General features: G+C 31.4%; 2 protein-coding genes across 9 annotated transcripts in view; both read right to left on the bottom strand.

Annotated features, from left to right (window-relative positions):
- Positions 1-444: 444 nt before the first annotated feature.
- LOC123696492 (G-protein coupled receptor Mth2-like) lies at positions 445-11,808 on the bottom strand. The gene is made up of 8 exons (XM_045642683.1): positions 11,366-11,808; positions 6,165-6,339; positions 4,644-4,823; positions 3,907-3,985; positions 2,278-2,465; positions 1,802-1,973; positions 1,089-1,271; positions 445-799 (listed from the first exon to the last, which is right to left on the bottom strand). The coding sequence occupies exons 1-8, from the start codon at positions 11,732-11,734 to the stop codon at positions 640-642; spliced, it is 1,506 nt and encodes a 501-aa protein (XP_045498639.1). The 5' UTR covers positions 11,735-11,808; the 3' UTR covers positions 445-639.
- A 1,897-nt stretch (positions 11,809-13,705) lies between these two features.
- Positions 13,706-25,874, bottom strand: part of LOC123696488 (probable G-protein coupled receptor Mth-like 3) — a 32,019-nt gene continuing 19,850 nt past the window's right edge. For 4 of the 8 annotated variants that reach the window (XM_045642674.1, XM_045642680.1, XM_045642676.1 and 1 more), the window contains 6 exons: positions 22,591-22,669; positions 19,692-19,870; positions 19,077-19,245; positions 18,613-18,798; positions 18,094-18,508; positions 13,706-16,940 (listed from right to left, as the gene is read on the bottom strand). In XM_045642674.1, coding sequence (XP_045498630.1) covers positions 18,349-18,508; positions 18,613-18,798; positions 19,077-19,245; positions 19,692-19,870; positions 22,591-22,669 — 773 coding nt within the window. In that variant the 3' untranslated portion in view covers positions 13,706-16,940; positions 18,094-18,348. The remainder of the gene's footprint in view (positions 16,941-18,093; positions 18,509-18,612; positions 18,799-19,076; positions 19,246-19,691; positions 19,871-22,590; positions 22,670-25,874) is intronic. The other 4 variants (XM_045642678.1, XM_045642681.1, XM_045642675.1 and 1 more) reach the window with 3 other exon arrangements.

Below are 25,874 nucleotides of genomic sequence, written 5' to 3' on the forward strand. Positions count from 1 at the left end.
CGTTTAATAACAGTTTTGAATAATGAAATCATACAATCGAAGTAATCCGCCCTAGCGATACTAGCGCGAGTGTGTGATGTCAAAGGCGCTTCAAATCCACAGATGTTTCGTGCTAAAATATGTAAACTTCAATAATCTATATCTCAGTCATTTATTGATGGATTTCAAAATTTTTTTCGGCCATTGATTAGTTTTGATCTATATTTTAACACTCTTATGGTGAATATAATATTTTCTATTTTTATAAACTTTTCCATTTTTACATACTTAATTTTTTGATCATCATCATCATCATTGAAAAAAAAATCAGCTAAATTCACTGTTTTCTGATTTTTTTATTTGTACACACACTATTACCTAGTTGATTACAAAATTTGAACTTTCGTTTACGTTTTTAATTACGTTTTTACATAATAGATATAATATTAGATATATTTTTCCTTCTTGGTGACATAGATTAACGAGTTACAAAAATCAATGTATCAATTTGAATTTATACTGTACTCTATATTCATAATAAATTATAATATGCTATTGGTAAACATCAGAAATTGTACCAATTAAATATTTATTTCGTATTTCTTTGGTCTTCCTCTCCCTTAGAAAAGTGTTTTTCTCTCAATGTCCATTGAACTCTTATTAAATTTCAAATGTAGGTTTTTGTTCCAAAGACCGTTTCCTTTCGCCTTTAGGGTTCACACAAACACTGGGCGGTGCCTCTTGACTTAAATTTGATTCCAATGTGAAGCTAGAAGTAAGAGATCTCTTCGGCAGGTTATATTGCCTCATTCCTTTGAATCTGAAATAAATTATTAATTGGTTTGCATTATATGTATTTCTACAAATGTTTAATAAACTTTTTGTGTAGTTCGTAATATTATGTCGATCATGTATGGATGGACATTTGGACATAATATTACGGAATAATTTATCAATTATAATATGACTATGCGAAATTGTAACCTAAATTTACGAGGAATATTACAAAAATAATATATAAAAAATAAATTAATGTTCTATTCTATATTTAAATTAAAATTAATGACAGAGCATTTTTCTATCTCAAATAAGAACATTCCACCACTTACCTGATCAATAATTTATTGTAGATAGACCTCTTGCATATGAAAATCAAGAATATAATGACTCCAATGAACAGATTATAAGTGTCAGAAACAAACCAAATGTTTAGTTCTGGAGAAAAGGAGCTGATCACTTCGAGAATCCAGTTAATTCCCATTATAACTGATAACTTTATATATACCATGAATCTGAAATATAATATGTAAATTATAAATATTTTCCTCAAGTTAACAAGCTTTTGAAAGTTTCTTTAACAGTCAACTTATTATATTAATGACTAGCCGCTCCGCGCAGTTTCACCCCCGTGGCTCCTCTTCTGTTGGTCGTAGCGTGATGGTATATAGCCTATAGCCTTCCTCGATAAATGAGCTATCTAACACCGAAAGAATTTTTCAAATCGGACCAGTAGTTCCCGAGATTAGCGCGTTCAAACAAACAAACAAACAAACAAACTCTTCAGCTTTATAATATTAGTATAGATATAGATTATTCAAATTTATTCATTTTAAAACATGCAAAATAATAAGTAAAATAATTAAACTAGAGGATGCGAAAGCAGTTTACATGAATATGGATCAATAATATATAAACTGATGTTATTGACTATTGAGAATGTTTAACCCCCGTTATAGAGCCTCTATATTTATTTGCGTTCGGTTTAAAATATGGGCTGATGAAATCAAATGTGCTTAAAAATATTATAGATGTTAAAAATTACCTCTGTTTTTGTGTACGATGCGCAGCAGGGTTGCCAGCAGCTTCCGAGTTAAGGACCCTGGCGGTACCTCTACTTAGACGCCATATATTGAACGCAGTTAACAGATAAAACATCCAATTGCATATAATCAATATCAGCATTGGAATGTATAAGTATACGAACTGTTGACCACCTTTGAAAAAAGAGTATAACAATGATATCAATAGAATACGTTAACCTAACTGGACAAATTATTTTAATTTGTTGGTAAATATGTGTTTTTTTCCTTTCTTCAAATTATCAAACTTTCAGTTTCTTTGAAATTTTATTTGCTACAATGGAGAAAAATGTCTTTTATTCCCTCAGCCCCCGGAATCACAGACACAATAGAAAATCTATTGTGTCGTGGTCTCATTGGGCCGCTCGGTGGTCAATGGGATTCAACCTTTTGTCCATATAAATAAAAAAATGTACCTATAATATTTATAATAAATTACCATTAATAAAGCATCCAAAAGCGGGTACATTCGGTTGAATGAACCACGGCATATCACGGAGATCAGCAGCGTTGATCAGCACAAATCCAATTGACATGGACAGAGGTACTCCCCAAGCATACAGGCAGTACATACAAAACTTGAATTTTTCGCCTTTTCTGTGTATGGGCCGCGCTTTAGCGTAACCTCTGTGAACAATTTAGTCAAATACATTAATTTTTAACATTGATTCTGATATTATTACAATCTTTCTGAAAGTATATTTTTATGTCTGCAGTGCTTTTGTCTTCTAACTTCATTTAGAGGAACAAAAGCTCAAGTTTTACGAAAAAAAATTAGGTTAGTTGCCAAAGCGATGGCAGCACAGCAGATATTGGTCCCTTCTGGCAACCATCGTGGTAACTAAAGTTTAAGCTATTGTTATTCCCATTTAAAAATTAGGATTTGTTCCACAATATTCCTTATCAATTAATTTGAAAGTAGAAGCACAAAATAGTGACAAATGTCGCGCTGAGATAAAAAGGTTCCCACACCCAGGGTTGGCCCCATGTCAAGGTTCTGTTATAGCCATACAAATGATTATTTGTCTGGGAACTTTTGTGGATGTCACTATCTGCAATGACGATTTCGGCGGGAGGTGTAATATGTTAATTGTGATGTATGTTAATATGTCTTTAAATAAAACACGATGGTTCATCATCTTACAGGCGGTAAATTTGACACTTCAAAACATATAAAAAAAGTATATGTAACTAAATTTTGTTTCTCTGTCTTAGTTACGCTATTTTGCTATTTTAGTTCAGAGCAGAGTAGTGAATATCATTTTAAAATGTGTTTACTATTTACATATTATTACCTACTGATTGATATAAAAATTGACGATTATTTTAAATAATTTAAACCAACGATATGTAATTTAGTAATAAGCTGTTCTATGGAATTATAAACTATTTTTATTTACATTAGCCAGGATAAAACACAACAAATTTAATTGGATCGGTGACTTAGTATGTTGGATTATTTTCCTATTTTGTGGTAAGGACATCATCCAAGGTCTATTTATGTTTAGTTTTATTGCTCTACAATCAACGTGTATTAAAATGCTATACCTGCAACAATGCTAATATATCTCCCATGATTTAATTGTTACTACAGTTTCTGACTTTTTTTTAATTTGCCATCCGAATAATCGAATATCCATAAAAAAAACTGACACTTTCATTAAGAAAAACAGGTTTTGTGTTCTTTGCACAATTTTTAAAACGAGGCAAGTTTCTTGAAAATCCTTAGTGCACGCTTATAAAGGAAAACTTGAAAAAAAAAAAAGAGTGTGTGTACTTATGTACACGCGTTAGAAGTTATACTTATTTGGCGCATGGAAAAAAAAATACTAGAATATACAACTTGAACATAGTTACATCAATTTTTATACCACCTTGAACTAATTTCATGCTGTTAAATTTAGGTGTCGGTGTGCGCGCGCATCGTAAAAATTCACTCTCATCATTTTTCTCCATCGCGCCAAAAGAAGTATAACTTAAAAAAAATAATGTCAAGTCCTTGCACTTGGTAAAGTGGGGCTGATAATATTATGATAGTTAATATATTTTGATAAAATCTAAAACTTACCGAAACGTCCACCAAATATCAAACGACATAACATTCATCCACGTGAATGCAGACAGGAAAAAGAAGTAAATGAAAGTAGCTGAAAATCACAAGGAATAAAATTATATTAATAAATTAATGATAATAATAGCATGAAATCTAATATATATTATAAAGGCGAAAGTTGGTATGGATGTATGGATGTATGGATGTTTGTTACTCTTTCACGTAAAAACTAATGAACCGATTACAATGAAATTTAGCACACATATAGAGGGTAACTTGGATTAACACATAGTATAGTTTTTATCCCGGAAATCCCACGGGAACGGGAACTATTCGGGTTTTCCATTGCAAACGCGGGCGAAGCCGTGGGCGGAAATCTAGTAACATTATAATTTATAATTAATATTATATTTCATTTGAATCTGTTCTTTTTTATTAAGATTTAATATAAGGGTGGAATTTAGTTTAAAATTTAATAGAAGGGATTTAGTAGTTTTATGTATAAGTTTCAATATTTTTGATAAATTAGATTAATTCGTATTAAACACATCCTACCTATACGGTTTCAATCAATTTTTTTTATTGGGAATAGGGAAGCGCTTGACCACAATCTCGCCTGATGTTCTGAGATGTGGTCTAAGACGGAACGCGCTTCCCTAGAAGGTACCTGTTCACTCTACGCTTGATTTATCTTAGTTCAACTAATATTTTATTCTTAAAAATAGCTATAGAAATAAATAAGAAACACATACTTATTACAATACAATCGGTTTCTCTCAGTGTGCTCAAGTTCATTACGGTAAGAGACACAAAGGCTCCCATGAGGCTTATAACATAGGCCATAAGCACCATACCGCCGATGTTTCGCAATTCCGGGAGTACACAGTATACCAAGAACAGAAGAAAGAGGAATATTGATGATATAATGAGACCTGTAATTAAATAAATATTATATAATGAATAAAATTGATTTTCAAGAAGTTCTTTCAACTGTGATAGGCTAGAGCCTAGAGGTGAGAGCGGTTGACTTTTACGTTGTTTTGGTTTTGATTTGTTTAACTTTTTATTACGAAAATAAATTTATTTCTGGATATCATTTCATTAAGTATCTAGGTGATAATAAAATAAGTATCAAATCTTTTAATCATGAAGCAACAGTTAGGATTGAACGCACCATTGCTAATATGCCCAAACAATAATTTTGTTTATTTATTTTCTTTTTAATATATTTTATAATAATAATATTTTGTTAAACTGGATGGACTTCGTGTACTCCTAACAATCGTTTTTAATCGTTATGTATTGACTGATCTATCTGACTGAAATTTATGAACCACAATTAGGGAAGGTAAATTATTAAGGCATGCAAAAGTTACTTCATTGTCCATATTTTTACATGAACAATAAAATTTAAAAAAATATGCATTAGTTTTTATCTCAGTGTAAATACGTGTAGATATATTATGCATTTAACTTATTTATTTTTAACGCTACAGGCCGAGACAAATGTCAAAACGCCAAGGAATAGAATACGCTATCGATAGAAATTGACATAAGCGTACGGTGTTTTGTCTAAGGATTCGGTCACCCTACCAACGACAATGACGACCACGAACAAAATTTTCAACCAGTCGCAATTAAATAAAATTGTGCATAATTAAAATGACATTTAAGAATTTCCTGTCGTATTGGTGTTTGGAAACATTTTTTTTGAGATCAATGAATAAACAAACAGGTTTTTTATAGATAATTAGATGATCTACAATTTTGGTTCAGGTGATTGTATGATAAACTTATCGTCTCAGCGAAAATCGCAAAAAACCCTTTTTTTTATTAATTGACCTCGAAATTTTTTATTTCCGAGTGCTAGAATGATGAGAGATTTAAATATTGATTTTGAACAAATTTCGGCAAGATTGGAATTTTGGTCGTGGTCGTCTTCGTCGTTGGTAGTGTGACCGAACCATTACCAAAATGTCATGAGCTTATATCAATAATTAGCGTTAGCAGTTTCTATTCCATGGCGTTATGTACGTTTGTCTAAAGGCCCCTGGAACGGACACTCCGCCTCCCGCCACCTTACCTCACGCCGCACATTCGCAATCTGTACAAATGTCTACGCTAAATATGTGACTGTCAAAACGATAATTCTGTATGGAGTGTCCGGGGTGTGCTTTTAGTTTAATTTCATTTTATTGTTTGATTAAAATTATTGCACTCTTATGTGCATAAACAAAGAAAAATATAAAATAAATCATAAAAGTACTAATTACCTGAAGTCTGATAATATGTTTTATAAGCGGGAGGTTGATACTCATCTTCAAGAATTCCCCAGAATTGTATTGTCGATATATTATTCTTAATTCCATAATCTACACAGAAATTGTCTTTATTAAGTATCCTCCATCTTTTGTAAGCATTGGGTGACTCTAAATAGAGATATCCATCCTGTAGATAATAATGTTGTTATAAATTATTAGTATTTTTTGTGTTTATTAGAATAAAAAAAAAATGAAATTAAAGATTCATCCAAAATACTTTGGACATTTTATTGTTATATATTTTTAGTTAGCATGTTTTTAAAAAGAAAATATACCTATGGTTTTGTTGGGGCCCTAAACTTCAATAAACAAGCGGAGATTTAAGTTCAGACAAAAATATCTGTAAGTAGGTACTAGGTACCGTTATAAAAGATTTCATCACTGCTCTAATCACATGTTTACATGTTTATTCAAACTTTAAGACAATAAATGTGAATTTTGGTGTGAATTGGAAAGTTCTGTTATATACGTAGTATATTATTATTAGTCTGTGGTTATATCGTAGCTTCTAAAAGTATGAGCTGGTTGCTACCCTTACGAGTATAGTCGAGACTCGCGAGTATAGTACTAAGGATAGTCTTGATTTCCGATCGTCGAGATTGTGCTTTTCTATAATCGGAATGGAATTTAGAACTGTCATCTTATATATTCAACCTTTTATGTGCTTTTATTCAACTTTCATTTAATTTCAAAAAAATGTTTCATTTTTAGTTGCACTTTCTCTACCGATGGCTTTGTGAGGGTTTTTTGGCTTAGACTTCCATATAACAATTTCGAAGACGGCTTCATAATCGAGAAAAAGGAAAAATATTAACAAAAATATTTTCACTGGGATTACAGAAGATTACAAGATACACACAAGATTACAGAATGCTATAGTAGTTTTTCAATTGTCAACGGTTCAGCCTAAAAAGTTTAATAGAGTAATGGAAATTATTCACTAAATACGAAATTTGTTCAATATAACTATATTATTATAACTAGATTAATAAGGAAGCTGTATTAGTTGGTAATGGTTTTAATTGTACATTTAAATGGAATAGTTTTATCCTGACCACAATATTCCTGCTAATCAATGTTTTGTTATGGTCATGTAGTTGGTCATAAGTGATGGAATAAATTGAGGAGCAAATTATTGGATTGAATACTTATTGAAATAGATTATTCGAAGAAAATTTATTCAACGAGCTAGTTATTATTCAAAATATTTGAAACATACAAACATAAAGCCTTTCCATCGGGTTTATATTTATATAGATACAAAAGGAAAACATTAAAAACTAGAATTACGTAGCTATAAGTAAAAAGACTGGAAGAACAATATTTGATTTGTTAGCAATTCAAGCCTAATAGTAGGTTTATAATTATCAAAAAAATATTAAAGTTGTTTCGGGGGCGGTAAGTCTACAATCTCTACAAATATTAAAGTTGCATACTGTTGGTTTGTATCCCACCAAAAACATAAATGTAAAAATTGGAGCCGAGTTCAATCGTTGACTTAATTTGCCAAAAAAAGAAATGAGATCTAAATGTGTGCCAAGTTCTGCAGACAGTCCAGAAATTTATTTACAAAGATGTATTAAGTTCTTAGGTTGACTGAAAACTCAATTGTTTTATTTTCCCTTAGAGAACAATGTTTATTCCAAAATATAACTTTTTTAATTTGAATAATATAATTATTTTCACAAAGCAAACAACTAATGACCTATTGAACCCCATAATTTGATGAGGCTAGTTTTTAGAACCTCACAAAATATAAACAGTATGTAAAACTAGCCTCATCAAATTATGGGGTTCAATAGGTCATTAGTTGTTTGCTTTGTGAAAATAATTATATTATTCAAATTAAAAAAGTTATATTTTGGAATAAACATTGTTCTCTAAGGGAAAATAAAACAATTGAGTTTTCAGTCAACCTAAGAACTTAATACATCTTTGTAAATAAATTTCTGGACTGTCTGCAGAACTTGGCACACATTTAGATCTCATTTCTTTTTTTGTCAAATTAAGTCAACGATTGAACTCGGCTCCAATTTTTACATTTATGTTTTTGGTGGGATATCATTACTTTTTGTACAGAAAATTACTCTGCAAATTTGATTTACTTTATAAATATAATACTTTTTATATACGATTTTTTTTTCTTGCGGTTTCTCTGTATGGTTTGTTTAGTAGGTATTATTTTCTATATTTTCTTATAATATATTATGAATGTCAGCGCACATTGCCCCGTCATTATCTGCAATTTTTTAAACTCGTTTTCTGTTTAAAAGATTACATGATTTTCTAAACATCCAGCGTGAATTTGTACACACACTATTACCAAGATGCAAAGATCGTTGTAGAAGAATCGTCGCCTTACTCCATGACGTTACGGTATTGCCATGACGCGATCTTGAAATTTTACTCTAAACGCGCCTAAAGATGTTTCACTCATATTAATATTACGCAAATTAAATCATTTCGACCTTCGACGAAGCCTTCTTCCATTACACCATATTTTATAGTAATTATTTTTGCATGCTTGTATTGGCTAAACATGTTTGTGCTTTATTAATATAATAATAATAATAATAAGGGCGTAGGGATGTGACGACCCCATCGCCCACGGTTGGGATATCTATTGTTTACGTGATAATAGATATTCCACCCGTGCAATCAGTCAACCCGCAGGACACCTTGTGGCGGGGTGTCGGGGAGTAGCGACCCCGCGGGAACCGAGTGCTCCCGGGGGAGGCCCCTGTCTTCATCTCCGGCTTGCCTTCACCGGCCGGTCGGAGTGAAGCCTGACGAGGACAGGACCCCCACCTCTGGCTTGCCTTAACCGGCCGGCCAGAGTGGAGTCGCGAGAGCTTTTAGCTCGAAGGGTGGATGCGAAGCGTAAGTGGCGAGTGGGCACGTGATGCTGGACCCTCAGGGAGCGCGTGATCGGAGTTTAAAGTCCAGGGACGCCTCTCCACCCTTAGTTGCTCACAATATGTTGCCCCCTTGTCGCACTATTGCAGCGACTTGTTTCGGGGGCCCATACAGTGAGAGGGCGAGTCACCACCTGCCAACATATTTTTACTTTCTTTTAGTAGAAAGGCAGGTGCCATAGTTTCCCATAGTCCCCAGTACCAGTCCATTTAGCATCCCAATCCATAGCCCAATTATTAAATTTCCATACCCTGCAATAGTCTTACATCGGCCGCGGACTGCCTAGGGCTGTATTTCTATAGTGCAGTCATGGGCAGGCTGCGGCTGGTGTCCCACCACACATTAAAAGTCTCGAAAGGGCCTCTGCGTGTTGGATCCGTGTCCTCACGTAAGCCTTCCAAAGATCCGGGTACCGTCCTTCTGGTGGTACCCGAGTATTATGGAGAAGAGAAACATAATAATAATATCATACGGGTATCATCCTTACGGCGATACCCGTGTATTATGGAGAGAGACATAATAATTGTATCACCATTGAATACCATGTTTAAAGCAAAATAAAGATTTTATTTATTTATTTATTTATTTACACTGAAATTAAAACTAAACTAAACACTCATAAATAAAGAATAAATAAATGTGAATATGTAAAATTATATATTATTTTTAACTGTATGAGCAATAAAGGCAATATTTTTATTACAATTTTCTTTTATTTTACGTTTAATAGCAGTTTTGAATAAAGAAATCATGCAATCGAAGTAATCCGCCCTAGCGATACTAGCGCGAGTGAGTGTGATGTCAGAGGCGCTTCGAATCTACAGATGTTTCGTCCTAAAATATGTAAACTTCAATAATGTATATCTCAGTCATTTATTGATGGATTTCAAAATTTTTTTCGGCCACTGATTAGTTTTGATCTATTTTTTAAGACAAGTAAGGTGAATATACTATTTTCTTTTTTTTAAACTTTTCCATTTTTCCATACAAACAAAATTTATGTCATTGAAAAAAAAATTAAATACAAATAAATTCAGTATTTTCTGATTTTTTCCTTTGTACACTCACTATTACCTAGTTGATTACAAAATTTGAACTTTCTAGGTCATCTGGAAGTTGGTTAGGTTTTGTATATGTCTATAAGTCAGTCAGTCTTAAAAATTGCGATTTTTGGATATTAATATCTACGCAACTGTTTAATCTGTATTCATGAAATTTAAGGTTCTTGTTTATCTTGAGGTCCTCTTGATATGTACCAAATTTTGTTTATTTAACTTAAATATTTTTCGAGTTATAAGGGGGTGAAAAGTGGCTCGAAATGGTTCGTGTAAATATACACACGGCTGCTGCTCGCCAGTTCTCTTCGCTTGAACTCGGCTTGACACGCTGCCGCGTGTCTAGATATCTCTTATTTTCATAATGAATTTTGATTTATAGATGAAGGTTTCTTTGCAAAATAATAATAAATTAATATATTTGTACTTAGTTATTAAAAAATGTAACAATAAATTCCTTTATAAACCAAAGGCTATTCTTTGATTTATAAAGGAATTTATTGTTACATTTTTTACTTAAAACCGGGTATAAACCAAAGGCTATTCTTTGTCAACAAGAAAGTTTGGAATTGCTCATATTGTAATAACAATAAATCATATAAAATAATATAATTTTTAAAGAAAATAACGAACGTCCTTTATGCTTTCAAAAAAAGTTGGGTTTTATAAAAAACAAACTTTCTTTAAAAACCGACTGGCCCGCTGGCTTGGTAGGTAGTGGCCCTGCCTTCCAAGCCAGAGGTTGTGGGTTCGATTCCCATCCAGGGAAAATATTTGTGTGATGAACATAATTGTTTGCTCTGTGTATGTTTATCAGCCATCTAGTTTCCATAACCCAAAAACAACGATAGTGCAAAAGTCGTTTTAGTTTGTGGAAAATATATTGATATATTTCACTTTTTTTCATCTCCATTTTATGATGTTGATAACTAACTTGTTAATAAAGGGCTAGAATAATATTTAACTAAATTTTATAATATTTAACTAAATGCATAGAAACTTAATGTTATCAATTAATTATAATTATCGAACGTAAAATGGGTTAACTGCATGTATTGATTGTATTTTTCATATAAATCTTAAGTAAATAAAATGAATATTAATTATAAATTTTCACACTTAAATATATAAGAATATGTACCAATATTATAATATACAAACATTCATATGAATTGTACTTACCTCGTTTAAATAACTTATGAGTTGCAGGAGATCAAGTTGAGCAGCAAAGGAAAAGAACGTTTCATTATCGTTAAATAAACCTGGTTTCAAACGAAAAAGATCACCAAGCTTCTTGTTAATTTTTCTCGAATGTTCCTCAGTATCGTACAGTTGTACATTTGAAAAATCTAGATTATAATTCTCATCATTTTCGACACAAGTACTCAAATACCATACTGTTGTATTCACATACTGATTTTTAGAACAACACTTATTGAGACATTTTGTAAATTGACATATATAATCTTCAGGGTTGTCTAATATAATATCACTGTTGCACAGGCATGCCGGGAGGCATATAAAAAAAATAACGCACCAAAATTTGAACATAGCGATTGACGTGTTTATTGAAACGATATTTCACTGTAATGGTCGCATAATCCTATACGTTGTAATACATTCAATATAACTTCTTATCACCCTGCTGAGTACGGGATTGGGTCTGAGAAGCATTAATTAATAATAATACATTGCGGTTAAAACGGAAGAATATTGACTATTGAGTCATTTAAATAGTGGTGCTAATATACGTATACATTTTAGTAGTAAAAGTTTCATGGAATTGGTTGGGCTCGACCCAAAATACCTCCTTTTTATACTTGCTGTACCCCGCTGTTTCACGCCGTAGATAGAAAACTTTTATCCTACTAGGTACATACTACATACACAATACACAACTGGCGAAACAGATTGGGGGAAGATTTTCGATTTACAGATATTGATTTTTTTTTCTATCGTAAGTTATCTCTTTGCTCCGGTTACCTATATATTTTTTTTGAAGTGAAAACTTCTTCAGCGGCGTTGGGTATAAAATCTTAAACTCGCGTCAGGACACGTGGCCTGATCGAAAAAGCATAAGACGGATGTTTTTTTTTTTTAGCCCCTATATTCCATGCGTAAGACGGATACCATTGCAAAATATCAAACATGCTGAACGTTAATAATCAAGTTTTCACTTCTGCCGGCACTCCCGGAATGCAACCCGTCTTTTTTTTGTATGAGATAGGTCGACGTTTGACCACAGTGCCATTTTATAGAAAGCGATGCTGTGGTATGGTATGGTTATAGTTAAAAATCATTAAGGAAGGTGGACCCCAAATACAGGCTGTCCTAGATTGGACCTATCCTAGATTGCATCCACGAGTGACATTATTTTGTATGCGCCCAACTTATTAAAAAGATCAGTAGATTATTTACATAATATAATATATTCTATGGGTACAATTTTATTCCATCTCACCTATATAACGATAGTAATCAGCTATGCTAGTAGTTAAATTTAGGCAAAAGTAATTTCGTATGCTTAAAGATCCACACATTTTATCATTGACTAGCTTTCCACCCGCGGCTTCACCCGCTTTACCTAAAACCTAATAATTAAATACTGAAACTTTCATCTTGAATCACTTTCTATTAAAAAAAAACATCAAAATCTGTTGTGTAATTTTTAAAGATCTAAGCATCCACTCACGCATGTGCACCCTTTGCCCCCCTTTCCAACTCCTATCCCTACTCTCTATTTTTTGTGTATCCTATTTAACCCAATAAACTGATGACTAAGGACATAATATTGCCTCTGAAAATGTTCATGGGTGAGAGTGGTCGTTTTTTTGTAGGGGACCCAAAAGCTCAGCTGCTCACCATTTTTATAGGTACCTACATTATGTGCGTACTGTAGTGTTATAAATATAACCTACACTAATTTTATTAAGAGAAAATATTTGTATTTTAATTGTAACTAACGGGTAAGCTTAATAAAAAGCTACTTTGTTGGTAGTAAAAACTATTTTAATTTCTATAAATTTTATGTCTTATTAAAAAGCTCACATGAGTCACATGAGCTTTTTTGTCGCAGGTCAACGATCAATCCTAGGAAAGCATGGCCTCGTCATGATTTTTTGCGTGTTTCGTTTTGAAAATAATTTCATAGTTCTTAAAATAATTGAATATAATTCTTAAAATAAATGAAAATAATTGAACTTGTTTTCGAAACATACTTTGCTGGCTCAATAAGTTATGTCAACTGTAAGCGTGAAGAGCATTATTAGTACTAGACTTAAAATCCATGTAAAATGCTAAACTGCATAGCGTAACTTGTAAAATGCTTACTACAAAATGTACAGCATAGCTCGTTTGTAATACGATATTCGTACAAACGATACTATGTAAGAAAAAATTGACTTTAAAATGTACCCATAGTAGGATGAGAAAATTAAAATCAGTGGCAATAATACTTTGACCGAATATATTGCTGCAATCATTCTATATCTACCTACAGGTAAGGAGTAATAAATAAAACAATTTTTGATTCGAACATATTTTTATTTAATAACAAATAACTTGATCATAAATGCGGGTATTACAAAACAGTGCCCAAAGCTCAACTATGTCTTAGCATTAGATAGTAATACGTAGTCAAGGTAAAAATAACATTAGCAAAATGAATTTAAGCTTATTTTTCCCCACAATTTTCAGACGTTTTTCACGTTTAGGGTGTTTTTCCACCAATAATATCGCTTTAAACGCAAAACGCTTGTGTCATAGTCATACAATAATAATTGTTGATGCGTATCGTCAGGACCGACGCGGACGGTACGCACTGACGGTCGGTCAAGCTCTGCAACCAGCCTCAAACTTCAAACTAAATGAAGCGATATGATTTGTTATTTTCAAACACCTTCCTCGCTACACATGCTCGCACATTATTCTTGGAAAAGCACCCTTACAAATTGTTCAACTATCAGTTCTATGTCTTATTTTTTGTGGACTAAATGAGATAAATTCAATACCATAATTTATAAATATTAAGTTTTTAATTTACAATTAAATTCTAGGTACACGTTATGTAGCGGCATTCGTGAAAATGCTCATTAGTTTTGATGTTTAAATTAAGTATTTCATAGGAAACATTATTTATAAATGATTGCATTGAATTTTTCCAATTTCTATGACTCTTTACGCTCCAAAGAATGCTCTTGCAGCTCTAGCCACCTCTAGCTCTATGTTCGTTTGATTTAAATGCACCGTAATATATGTACGTTTATTTTTTGACGATAAAATTTTTAAAAGAGTAATTACTTTTGCGATATAATAACAATAAAAGTTAAAACAATTAAAGTACTGGAATAAGCTTGTATTTTAACCTAATAAATAAACATGGCTAAATGCGAACGATATAAAAGTTAAAATTATTTATCAATATCATGTACTTAATTGTCTTATTAGTGGACTAGATAACGTATTTGCTTAAATTAATATATATACACATACACATATACAAATTAATACATATTTTTAAATTAGACAAAAGTCACACAGAAGATAATCATTCGTGTTTCTGGCCTTCAAAAAGGAAAGGAATAGCGTCATTACTTTACGAAGTACTTACATAATATTTAGTATATTGCGTTTAACTTTTCTCAGCGGGCTCAATTAAATATAATTTAGTATTATCGAAGTGACGCAACTGCTGACGTTGGTCTCTTGTCAAAATTCCTTGAGAAATATTGAAGAATATGTTGTGTATTTCCCCGATGATGGTCGGACGTTTTGGTAATTTACTATCTTGCAGGAATTTGTAATGGATTCATATTATGTTTACGTTAAAACATTAGACCCTTATAAAAGCTCTATAATGACTTATGAGAATCTTGAATATTCTACCTATCTAAACATATTAACTTTATTAATTAGAGGAAGGAATGTAATATTACATTTAGAATAAACTTCTAAATCATGTATGTAGCACGCTGAGAAACAAAAGTATCTGCTAGATTTGTAGGATGCGAAGAAGGACACATCATTTTTGATCCCACTTCTGTGTGACTTAAAATTAATGTTTGAGACGTACAGATCCAATATTAATATAATAAGTAACTAATACACACATACAAAATTCTTAAATTTGTCAAAATACTACATCCTGCTGCTCTCAATTGTATAGTATATAGTATTCTCTTAAATAATATAAACTTTTAGTCAAACAAATCAGGGTAAATTTTAAGAGGAAAATGAGTAAATGTGACTCATGAAGTATAATACAAAATGGTATAATACTCTTTATTCTATTTTATAATAAACTCGTGCTGTTTTACACGTAATTTCATTACGTATTTACGTAGGTTTTAACAATTTTTAAAGGTTTATGATTTCATTTAAGTCCTTTTTATTAATTATTATGAAATCAACCATTTTCTTGAGGTGATGTCATGAGTAAAGCTGGGTGTACACCGTCCTCCAACTCGCTGGTAAATATACTGAAAAAGTTTATCTGACTGTAAAATAATGGTAAAATGAATTGCTTCGTTAGTTCAGATTAGAATAAGTTAATAGATTTTATTGTTAGTTACCAGCGAACCTATTTATTAATAGCTGAGAGCTGTCAGTAAATGATATAATAATATTTTGACTAATATATCTAAAAATTGTATACAAATATTCAATATAATTAGGATTATGGCGAAAAATGTGATAGAGATTCGTTTAATTAAAAACAGGGAATGAATGGATGATAAAAATTACTAGGTAGGTATAATGTCTTTTAAACAGTTGCTATTTTCGAAAGTATCAAATTATCACATTTTTGCAATTATTCCACACTTTATAGTACCACAATATTTTCTTACAGAATGATACCAAATGTTTACATATTTTTTTAATACGATTGCGTGAGCATTAGCCAATATACATAATATATTATGTGATTCGACATAATTATTTAGAAAGGGACACTGGGAATTTTAACTTTAAATTCTATCAATGAAATTTGTGTTTTGATAATCTTTCACGCAGTCGTATTATTTTACAGAAGGCAGATAAGATTTAGTTAAAACACACAATATATGCTATTGAGATCACATTACATAAGAATGTATCCTAAAATAATCATTGAAATAATATACAAAACGTTCAGATCTACGTAATAAAAAAATGTCTTTTAGATATAATACAAAATAATATGGCTCGTATGTTAACATCTAGAAGCTTACTTAAAAAAAATTGGTATAACCCGCGCCAATAAATAATTGAAATTAAACTGGTAATGTATTTTTTAGAGTGAGTGAGATAGCATGATTTAGTCGGCTAAAGTAAGAATGAGACATCATGATACCGCTGACTTATTCGATTATTTATTGGCGCGGATTATACACATTAAATCGAGAGAACGAACAGTAATTTTTTTTAAAACCTTAATTATTATAATGTGCCCTCTTAACAATGGGCAGCGTTGGCCCAATAAATGGCCCAAACGCGTTGGCCCGTTGGTCAATGTTTGCCGCCATTATGGGGAATATGAATAAACATCTACAATGACGGCCGATGATAGGCCCTCTAAACTAGCGTGATTGTCTCTACTCATCCAACGCTGCCCATTGTGAAAAAGGCCCAGAGAGCAAAGCGTAAAGCTGCTTAATATATAATAGGAAATTCTTAATTATTCTTTAGCGATGTAAGGGCGACTTCATCTTTTGTTGAAAACGTGCGAGAGCTCGTCGTCTGACTTCGAGACATCGACTGCCCGCGGACTTGTTTATATCTACGTAAAATGAAAATTATTTTTCATGCGTATATTATTTCATATTTTAAATGATAATCGCATGCAAAATTATAAATATTTCTCCCATCGAGTCATAACGAATTTTTTATAACAATTTGAAAATAGATAAAAAGCTGTTTCCACCTTTACACAATTATGAACATAATCATATTTTTTAAGACCCATTTTACAATACTTCTAATTAAAAAGGTTCTGACTTGATGAGAGTTCGTGTAATCATCATTATTTTTGAAACACTTTTTTCGAAATGAAAGCAAAATCAATCATAATTTTGATTTATTCTATTAAAATACAAGCAAGACGAATTAGAAAATTAAACGCATCCTTTACAGTGGTTAATCTCAGCGCAATCAAAATTTCCAACCCAAAAAGAAAACAAATATTTTCGACCAAATTATATTTAACTTTATTAAACTACTCAGACCTCTTGAGAAAAAATAACAGTAAAATTACACTCGTGCACTCACGTGCACTATATAAAATATTATTGACCATGAAAAATACCAGAGGAGTAAAAAATGTGATATGAAAACAAATAATGTAAGAGAACACCAGAAGAAAGAAGACAAACCAAAAGAAATAGTTAAAATCTGCCCCAATGAAGTCCAGAAAGAAGTCGAAAGATAAGTCCAAAGCAACGGTTATGACCAATCAATAGAAGTTTCTGGAAACTATAGCGTTTAAATTATTTTACACATGCATTCCTTTAGTCCCATGTGAATCAATCTATAAAACTGCTAAGGAAAAGCCATTAAGAGTCACAATGCCAAAGGAAACTGTAGCGCATAAAGAAGATCCTAAATAATGTCAGTGAAAAAAGGTTTGGGAATCTTTTCATTAAATGGCACGTATAAAGTTATTTGGCCTTATTACCAAACAATTTGCTACAATCTCCTATTTATACATTGATTACTGACTACTGTTCCTTTATCAGTTTTTTAGAGATGAAGAAATTTAAACCTAAATGCAGTACTGTGAATTTAATATATTTAAATGCCAATTAATGATCATCCAAGGAATGAATGTATTCATTTCGTATTTTAAGAAAATGATTCCTGTGTTAGTTTTCAGCATTTCTTTACACCACTGTTAAATCCTCAAACCGAAAGCCGATATTCATTTATTCTCGTACCTTTAGTTCATTTTAATATTTTATTGTATTTATTATGTAGTTCTGGGATATTTTCTTCATCTTCATTGACTTTTCTTTATATGCGATATTATTGCGTAGGAACTTAGTATTTCTAATATATTCTATGTCTTTTTGTATTCTATGTGAATTTACTCTGAGTTTGTGTTCACTGGAATCTTCATTGTTAACTTTTAACAGTTTCTTATTATTAAAATGTTTTTACGTTTTCTTATTTACATTATTAGATATCAGTCTTTATATAATTGTTGTATGGACAACTTTATTGGAACCGCTATCTGTTCGTATTGATTCCATACTGGTTCTATGTCTATAATCCTTAAAGTTACTTCTGCTCCCACTTATATGATTGGTATTCCATAATTCTGTATCGCTTCGATGAAATCTTTCTTTGATCCTACATAAATCGACCAACACTGTATTATTTTGAATATCGGCTGATTTCCTAATACTTATAAAGGCAATTTTAATAAAAAAATCTGAAATTAAAATATTACAAACCTCTTTTTGATGAGACGGAAGATTTTTCTCTTGCAAACGAAAATGATGAAGATAATAAGGCCAATAAGAACGTTGTAGGCATCTGTGAATTTCCAGAGAGCATCTGCTTTTGGGTAGATAGCGCTGATTACTTCTAGAAACCAGTTCACTCCCATCACTATGAAGAGTTTGACGTAGAGAAGAAGCCTGGAAAGGTAATTGATAAAATAGGATATTAATTTAATTAGATCAATTATTATTTAGCACTTTTTGTCGTAGTTTTTTATTTTTATACTGACGGGCATCCTAAACAGAATAAGTGACAAAGACGGTTCAATTTAGGAGAAAATTTTGGAACCTAGATAGGCTAATTTAAAAGCTTAAATTAAATAAAGCAATACAATTTAGCAATGCAATATGTATATGAAATTTTTATGATAATATATCTTTATTGTTTTCATTTAACTTAAGTACAATAATGTTACCTTTGTTTATCATGATTATGTGAGTCGTGAGTCGCGCTTTCCTTCGACTTCAGTACTGAAGTCTGTTGTTTGATCTGAGTTATCTTCAAGGCGGTTAAGACGAAGAATACCATGTTTGAAATACACAGAATTACGATTGGACCATACAGGTAGAGGAGTCGGCTTTTACCTGAAAGAAAAAATAATTTATATGTTAAATGATGTACCTAATCATGTACTTATCGTGAGAAATCATTAGATAATCCTATTTCTCTATCATACATTCGATAGTTTGTATGTTGGTGAACACAGAACTTTTCAGGATAGGACACCTTTCATAATTTTACCTCTGGTAAAAAAATAAGTGCATGAGAATTAATATGGCCAATCATATATCCAGGATCAAAATCCGATGTCTTATTTAAAAAAACGGTAAAAGCTTTTAGTCCTGTATAATATGTTTCTTGCTCTTTGCAATAGGGGTTAATGTATCTTTTTTGTACAAAGCTAAGCACAACTTTATAGTCAATGCACCATAGTCCATAAACTATTACTTAGGTATACATATATCTACAATCAAAAATCAATATCTACAATCAAATTACCAGTTCCTGTAGGATTTTCAAGCTTACTTACCATATAAGAAGCACCCTTGTTGCCTAATTAAAGGCAATAACGGATGTGGGGATAGGTCAGAAAATTCCAACGAAGCGAGTAGAATAGTGAAGGCAGTGGGACCTCCAAACGCATACAATGAATACGCGCAGAATCGAGCCCGTAGTGACATCTTCTCCATTGTCATACCCCGCTTTCCGCTGAATTGAGAAAATAATGTTTTTATGAAGGTTCTTTATTTTTGAAGTGAATCTTCTTTAGTGGGGTTGGAAAAAAATTTAGTGTAACATTTTTTCGTTACGCGTGACATTTTTCCGTTACGCGCCATCTTTTTCTTATCCGCGTTTTCTTATTACGCGTGATTCAACGTATTTCTGTAAAATTGCATATAGTATCTAAATTATTTTTTGATAAAGAAGTTTCACTTCTTACGTGTGTACACTAGTACACGCACACATTTTTGTTGGCCTTTTAAAGTGGACTTAGCTTTTCAAGGGTGAGCGAATGATGTCTTTCTAAGTATATAGGTAAATGTTTGAACTTATTGCAGTGGGTTAATGGGTGTAGCAGAGAAGTGTAAAATAATTATTGCTAAGTAAAATATATTAGGTGTAAACACCTAAATTAACGTGAACATGTTATAAGTATTTATTAAAATTAGAACATTGTGTTATTCAATAAACATATGAGCATTAAAAATATTATCATATCAGCAGTTTTGAAATGCTGAATAGTTTTTACCATCACTACATCTAGACACGCGGCAGCGTGTCAAGCCGAGTTCAAGCGAAGAGAACTGGCGAGCAGCAGCCGTGTGTATATTTACACGAACCATTTCGAGCCACTTTTCACCCCCTTATAACTCGAAAACTATTTAAGTTAAATAAACCAAATTTGGTACGTATATCAAGAGGACCTCAAGATAAACAAGAACCTTAAATTTCATAAATACAGATTAAACAGTTGCGTAGATATTAATAGCCAAAAATCGCAATTTTTAAGACTGACTGACTTATAGATATATACAAAACCTAACCCACTTCCAGATGACCTAGAAAGTTCAAATTTTGTAATCAACTAGGTAATAGTGAGTGTACAAAGGAAAAATTCAGAAAATACTGAATTTATTTGTATTTAATTTTTTTTTCAATGACATTAATTTTGTTTGTATGGAAAAATGGAAAAGTTTAAAAAAATAGAAAATAGTATATTCACCTTACTAGTCTTGAAAAATAGATCAAAACTAATCAGTGGCCGAAAAAAATTTTGAAATCCATCAATAAATGACTGAGATATAGATTATTGAAGTTTACATATTTTAGGACGAAACATCTGTAGATTCGAAGCGCCTCTGACATCACACTCACTCGCGCTAGTATCGCTAGGGCAGATTACTTCGATTGCATGATTTCTTTATTCAAAACTGTTATTAAACGTAAAATAAAAGAAAATTGTAATAAAAATATTGCTCATACAGTTAAAAATAATATACATATAATTTTACATATAATATTCACATTTATTTATTCTTTATTTATGAGTGTTTAGTTTAGTTTTAATTTCAGTGTAAATAAATAAATAAAATCTTTATTTTGCTTTAAACATGGTATTCAATGGTGATACAATTATATTAATAAAGCACAAACATGAATTGTTTAGCCAATACAAGCATGCAAAAATAATTACCATAAATGGTGGTGGCTTCGTCGAAGGTCGAAATGATTTAATTTGCGTAATATTAATATGAGTGAAACAGCTTGAGGCGCGTTTAGAATAAAATTTCAAGATCGCGTCATGGCAATACCGTAACGTCATGGAGTAAGGCGACGATTCTTCTACAACGATCTTTGCATCTTGGTAATAGTGTGTGTACAAATTCACGCTGGATGTTTAGAAAATCATGTAATCTTTAATAAACGGGGCAATGTGCGCTGACATTCATAACATAATATAAGAAAATATAGAAAATAATACTAAACAAACCATACAGAGAAACCGCAAGAAAAAATAAAAAAAATCGTATATAAAAAGTATTATATTCATAAAGTAAATCAAATTTGCAGAGTAATTTTCTGTACAAAAAGTAATGATATCCCACCAAAAACATAAATGTAAAATTTGGAGCCGAGTTCATTCGTTGACTTAATTTGCCAAAAAAAGAAATGAGATCTAAATGTGTGCCAAGTTCTGCAGACAGTCCAGAAATTTATTTACAAAGATGTATTAAGTTCTTTGGTTGACTGAAAACTCAATTGTTTTATTTTCCCTTAGAGAACAATGTTTATTCCAAAATATAACTTTTTTAATTTGAATAACATAATTATTTTCACAAAGCAAACAACTAATGACCTATTGAACCCCATAATTTGATGAGGCTAGTTTTACATACAGTTTATATTTTGTGAGGTTCCAAAAACTAGCCTCATCAAATTATGGGGTTTAATAGGACATTAGTTGTTTGCTTTGTGAAAATAATTATATTATTCAAATTAAAAAAGTTATATTTTGGAATAAACATTGTTCTGTAAGGGAAAATAAAACAATTGAGTTTTCAGTCAACCTAAGAACTTAATACATCTTTGTAAATAAATTTCTGGACTGTCTGCAGAACTTGGCACACATTTAGATCTCATTTCTTTTTTTGGCAAATTAAGTCAACGAATGAACTCGGCTCCCAATTTTACATTTATGTTTTTGGTGGGATAGTATAATACAAAGTTGCTTTTTTATCCCTATGTCCCTATGTATGCTTAAATCTTTAAAACTACGCAACGGATTTTGATGCGGTTTTTTGTAATAGATAGAGTGATTCAACAGGAAGGTTTTAGTATATAATTTATTAGGTTTTAGACAAAGCGGGCGAAGCCGCGGGCGGAAAGCTAGTCTACAATAATAATCAAATCTTAATCAAAGAATTTACCTGAACGTCCACCAAATGTCAAAACACATGACATTCAGCCAGAAGAATGCGGCCAACAGGAAAAAATAGATGATGAAGGCTGAAAAAAAAATCAAAGCTACATCATTTCATAAACAATAGGATTTACAATCCATTTTTAGAACCAAATATTCTTTGAGATCGTCATAAATTAAACGCAATCGTAAAATGAGATTTTAACGTTATTGAACAGTGCCCCATTATTTCGTTCCGTTTGTCTCGTCTAATCATAAAAGTCATTAAAAAGACATTTGAGGTCGTAATTTTTAGAAGATGATGTAAATAACTTTGTAAACATCATTTTTAAGCTTGGGCTTGGTATTTTGAAGGTTGGCGACCGGCGCGTGGTATCTGAGTAAGAATGATTTGGATAATTAATAGCTATGCATCTATTTTAGTACAATAAAATAAAACATTGGATTTGCTTCATAAGTTAGGCAAGTAATATTATAAATAATTGTTAATAATATTACGAATATGTAGTTTTAAATATACGTTTAAAGTCTATTTTCAAACAGTATGTCCTAACGACGATATAAAGGTAAGGCTAGGTTCAATCACTTAAGACCAGAGTATGATATTATGCACAGGTATAAGTACAACATAATTATGGTAGGTGTTTTTGAACGATGTTAACTAAGCGCACCCTAACTTCACTGGATTGGAAGATGTTATATTAAGTTATAACAATACATATTTATAAATTTTATGTATTGTTATAACGTACGTAACGTAAGTAAACATATTAAAATTATAAACCGACAACTGAATTATTACTTTGGCCATGTTTTAAAGACGCTATACCTATAAGGTTTTTATTAGTTCACTAAGTTAAGTTTTCTTTACCGGCTCTATTCTGTAATATTAATTTTGATACCTAAGTGTAATAAAATCCAATTTTATATTCATAGGATTGTATCAATATCTATTACCTACCAATAAACCTAAACTCTACCTAGGTATCTTATAATATAGTCACTTTTAAAGGAAACATTACACAAAATATTATACCTACTCTGTACCACTCGGTAACTAAAATACTGTTAATATGTTCATCTCAGCGAGAAGTAATATATTATTAACCAGTTATCTTTCTGGATTATTCAAACTTGCATGACAGGTACCCTTTTAACACCGATAGGTACTCTTCAAACATCTATATGCAAACTTTACAATAAGTTTTATGTTATGTTTGTTTTTCAAACGGCTTCAATAAAAGAGGAGGCTCTCAATTCGACTGTATTTTATTATGTACTACATGGTACTACTACTTATATATTTTATGGGTTTGTTACTTCAGAATTTTCGACGGGGAGAACCGATTATGATACTTAATTCTTTATTTATTTGAAAGCTGGCGCCTTCCCCGTATTCCCATTTTAATTTGGTTCAATTCTGACAATTTCGATACAAATAATTATTGTAGTTAACGTTTGCTAATAATCTCAAATCCGTAAGCTTACTTTATTTTCTTATAATCACGATAAAACAACAGAACAAATAGTACAATTATTATTACGTGTTTATTATAAAACCATATTATTGCACGCTTCCTTTATTTTTAAACTGTGCGACTGTTCATGACCATTCTACTTTTTATAAAATTTGAAATTTACACGATGTTTGAATAAATAAATATCAAATAGTTATTTTCTTTGGTTGCTGTTTAGATATAATTTGTAAATAAATCAAACTTTGATGTTCATTTATTTTCCTTGTGTATAATTTAATTAAATACAAGGAAAACAAATCGTTTAATTAATAATAAAAAATCCGTACTTAAATCCATCCCAGTTTTATGTTATCAAACAATTACATTATTTGCGAATCAGGTACTTATGTTTTTCCATCAAGAAAAGGGCATTGTTTTTCCACTTTATACATAAGACATGTATCTTGAAGAGATCATTATTACCCTGTCTAGTACGTATTACGCTAATTATTATGCAAGATTAAGTCATGAGTCACCATAAGGACACATTCAATGTAATGTTCAATACTTGAGAACAATTGTATGAGCGATTTGCAATAAAGGATCAATTTGATGCTCCTAATAATTGAATTTGAGATATAAAATTTAGCGGAGACCATTTTGTTATTTGAAGAATTTTTTCACAGTGGGAGATCGCTGTTATAAGTTAGGGATGACTGTAACTTATCTTGTTCATTTATAAAATAAAAGACTTAAAAATATATTTTATAATAATTATTTATTTATTCTGATCTGTTTCTATAAAACTCTCGATTAGTTATTGTCTAAGTTTCGGAAAATTACGCCCTGTAAAAACCGAATTTATTCATATAAATAAATTACGACAAAAACCGGATCCCGCGTTTTTTAATGATGTTGGAAAAACAAAACAATTTCAAGCTGGCCATGAAAACATGTCTCGTCATTAAAACAGTTGGAATATCTTAAAACGTGCCTACATTTTAATCGCAACAGTATCTATTATTGTAGTTTATTACGTATATCTTTAAGTTACAATATCAACAGCCTAACGGCTAACCTATCTCTTTATTAGACAAATAAAAAATAAAAAAAACTTTATTGATATAATAATACACGTAATAATAATGAACCCTTCGGCTCCCGAACTAGTTTAATACTGTGTATGATTGAAAAGTCTGTATTATAATTATCATCATCATCATCAGCCCCCACAGGGCTCCCAAAAGGGAAGCAAATAATACAAGAAACTATTAAAGAAGTTATAATAGATTTTTTATGCTACCTAGAACATATCGAAATTAGAAGAGTGATGGATTGCATAGGAACTTGCCAACGCGTTATGAGGTCATTAACACTAAGTCAATAGAGATCCGTCTCGACGGTAATAATGTTGTGATAATTTGTATTTAAACATGCCTTCTGTTTGAATGTAGCGGAATTATTTTTGAAAATAAATAAACGAAATACGCCAGCAGGAAATAACGTTATCAATGAAGATGGTTTAATTAAGTTGATGATACAAGCAACTCTAACATAATTTTATAATAATGGAATTTATTTTACATAATTTCAAATAATGTTATTGTTTTAAGATTTTAAGATCCAGGGCGTAAATGGCCACATGATTTAATTCGTTTTAGACGAATTTAAAACTACAAGCCAAAGAATTTTATTTAAGAAGTCACTAAGGGATAGAGTCAGAAAAAATGAAATTCTTTAGATTTAATATTATTAACTCAGGCCCCGGAACCACAGATAAAATAGAAAATCTATTGTGTTTGGGACCGATCTGGCCGCTTGGGGCTCAATGGGC

Source organism: Colias croceus, chromosome 12 (assembly GCF_905220415.1).
Source record: "Colias croceus chromosome 12, ilColCroc2.1".
Classification (NCBI taxonomy): Eukaryota; Metazoa; Arthropoda; class Insecta; order Lepidoptera; family Pieridae; genus Colias; species Colias croceus.

What these genes read in the sequence shown, in the direction of transcription:
- LOC123696492 (XM_045642683.1), bottom strand. Translation starts at nt 11,734, where the DNA reads ATGTTCAAATTTTGGTGCGTTATTTTTTTTATATGCCTCCCGGCATGC. An exon ending in TCATAAGTTATTTAAACGAG is followed by an intron (nt 6,340 to 11,365) that starts GTAAGTACAATT and finishes TATTATCTACAG; the next exon opens with GATGGATATCTCTATTTAGA. An exon ending in TTTTGGATGCTTTATTAATG is followed by an intron (nt 1,974 to 2,277) that starts GTAATTTATTAT and finishes CTTTTTTCAAAG; the next exon opens with GTGGTCAACAGTTCGTATAC.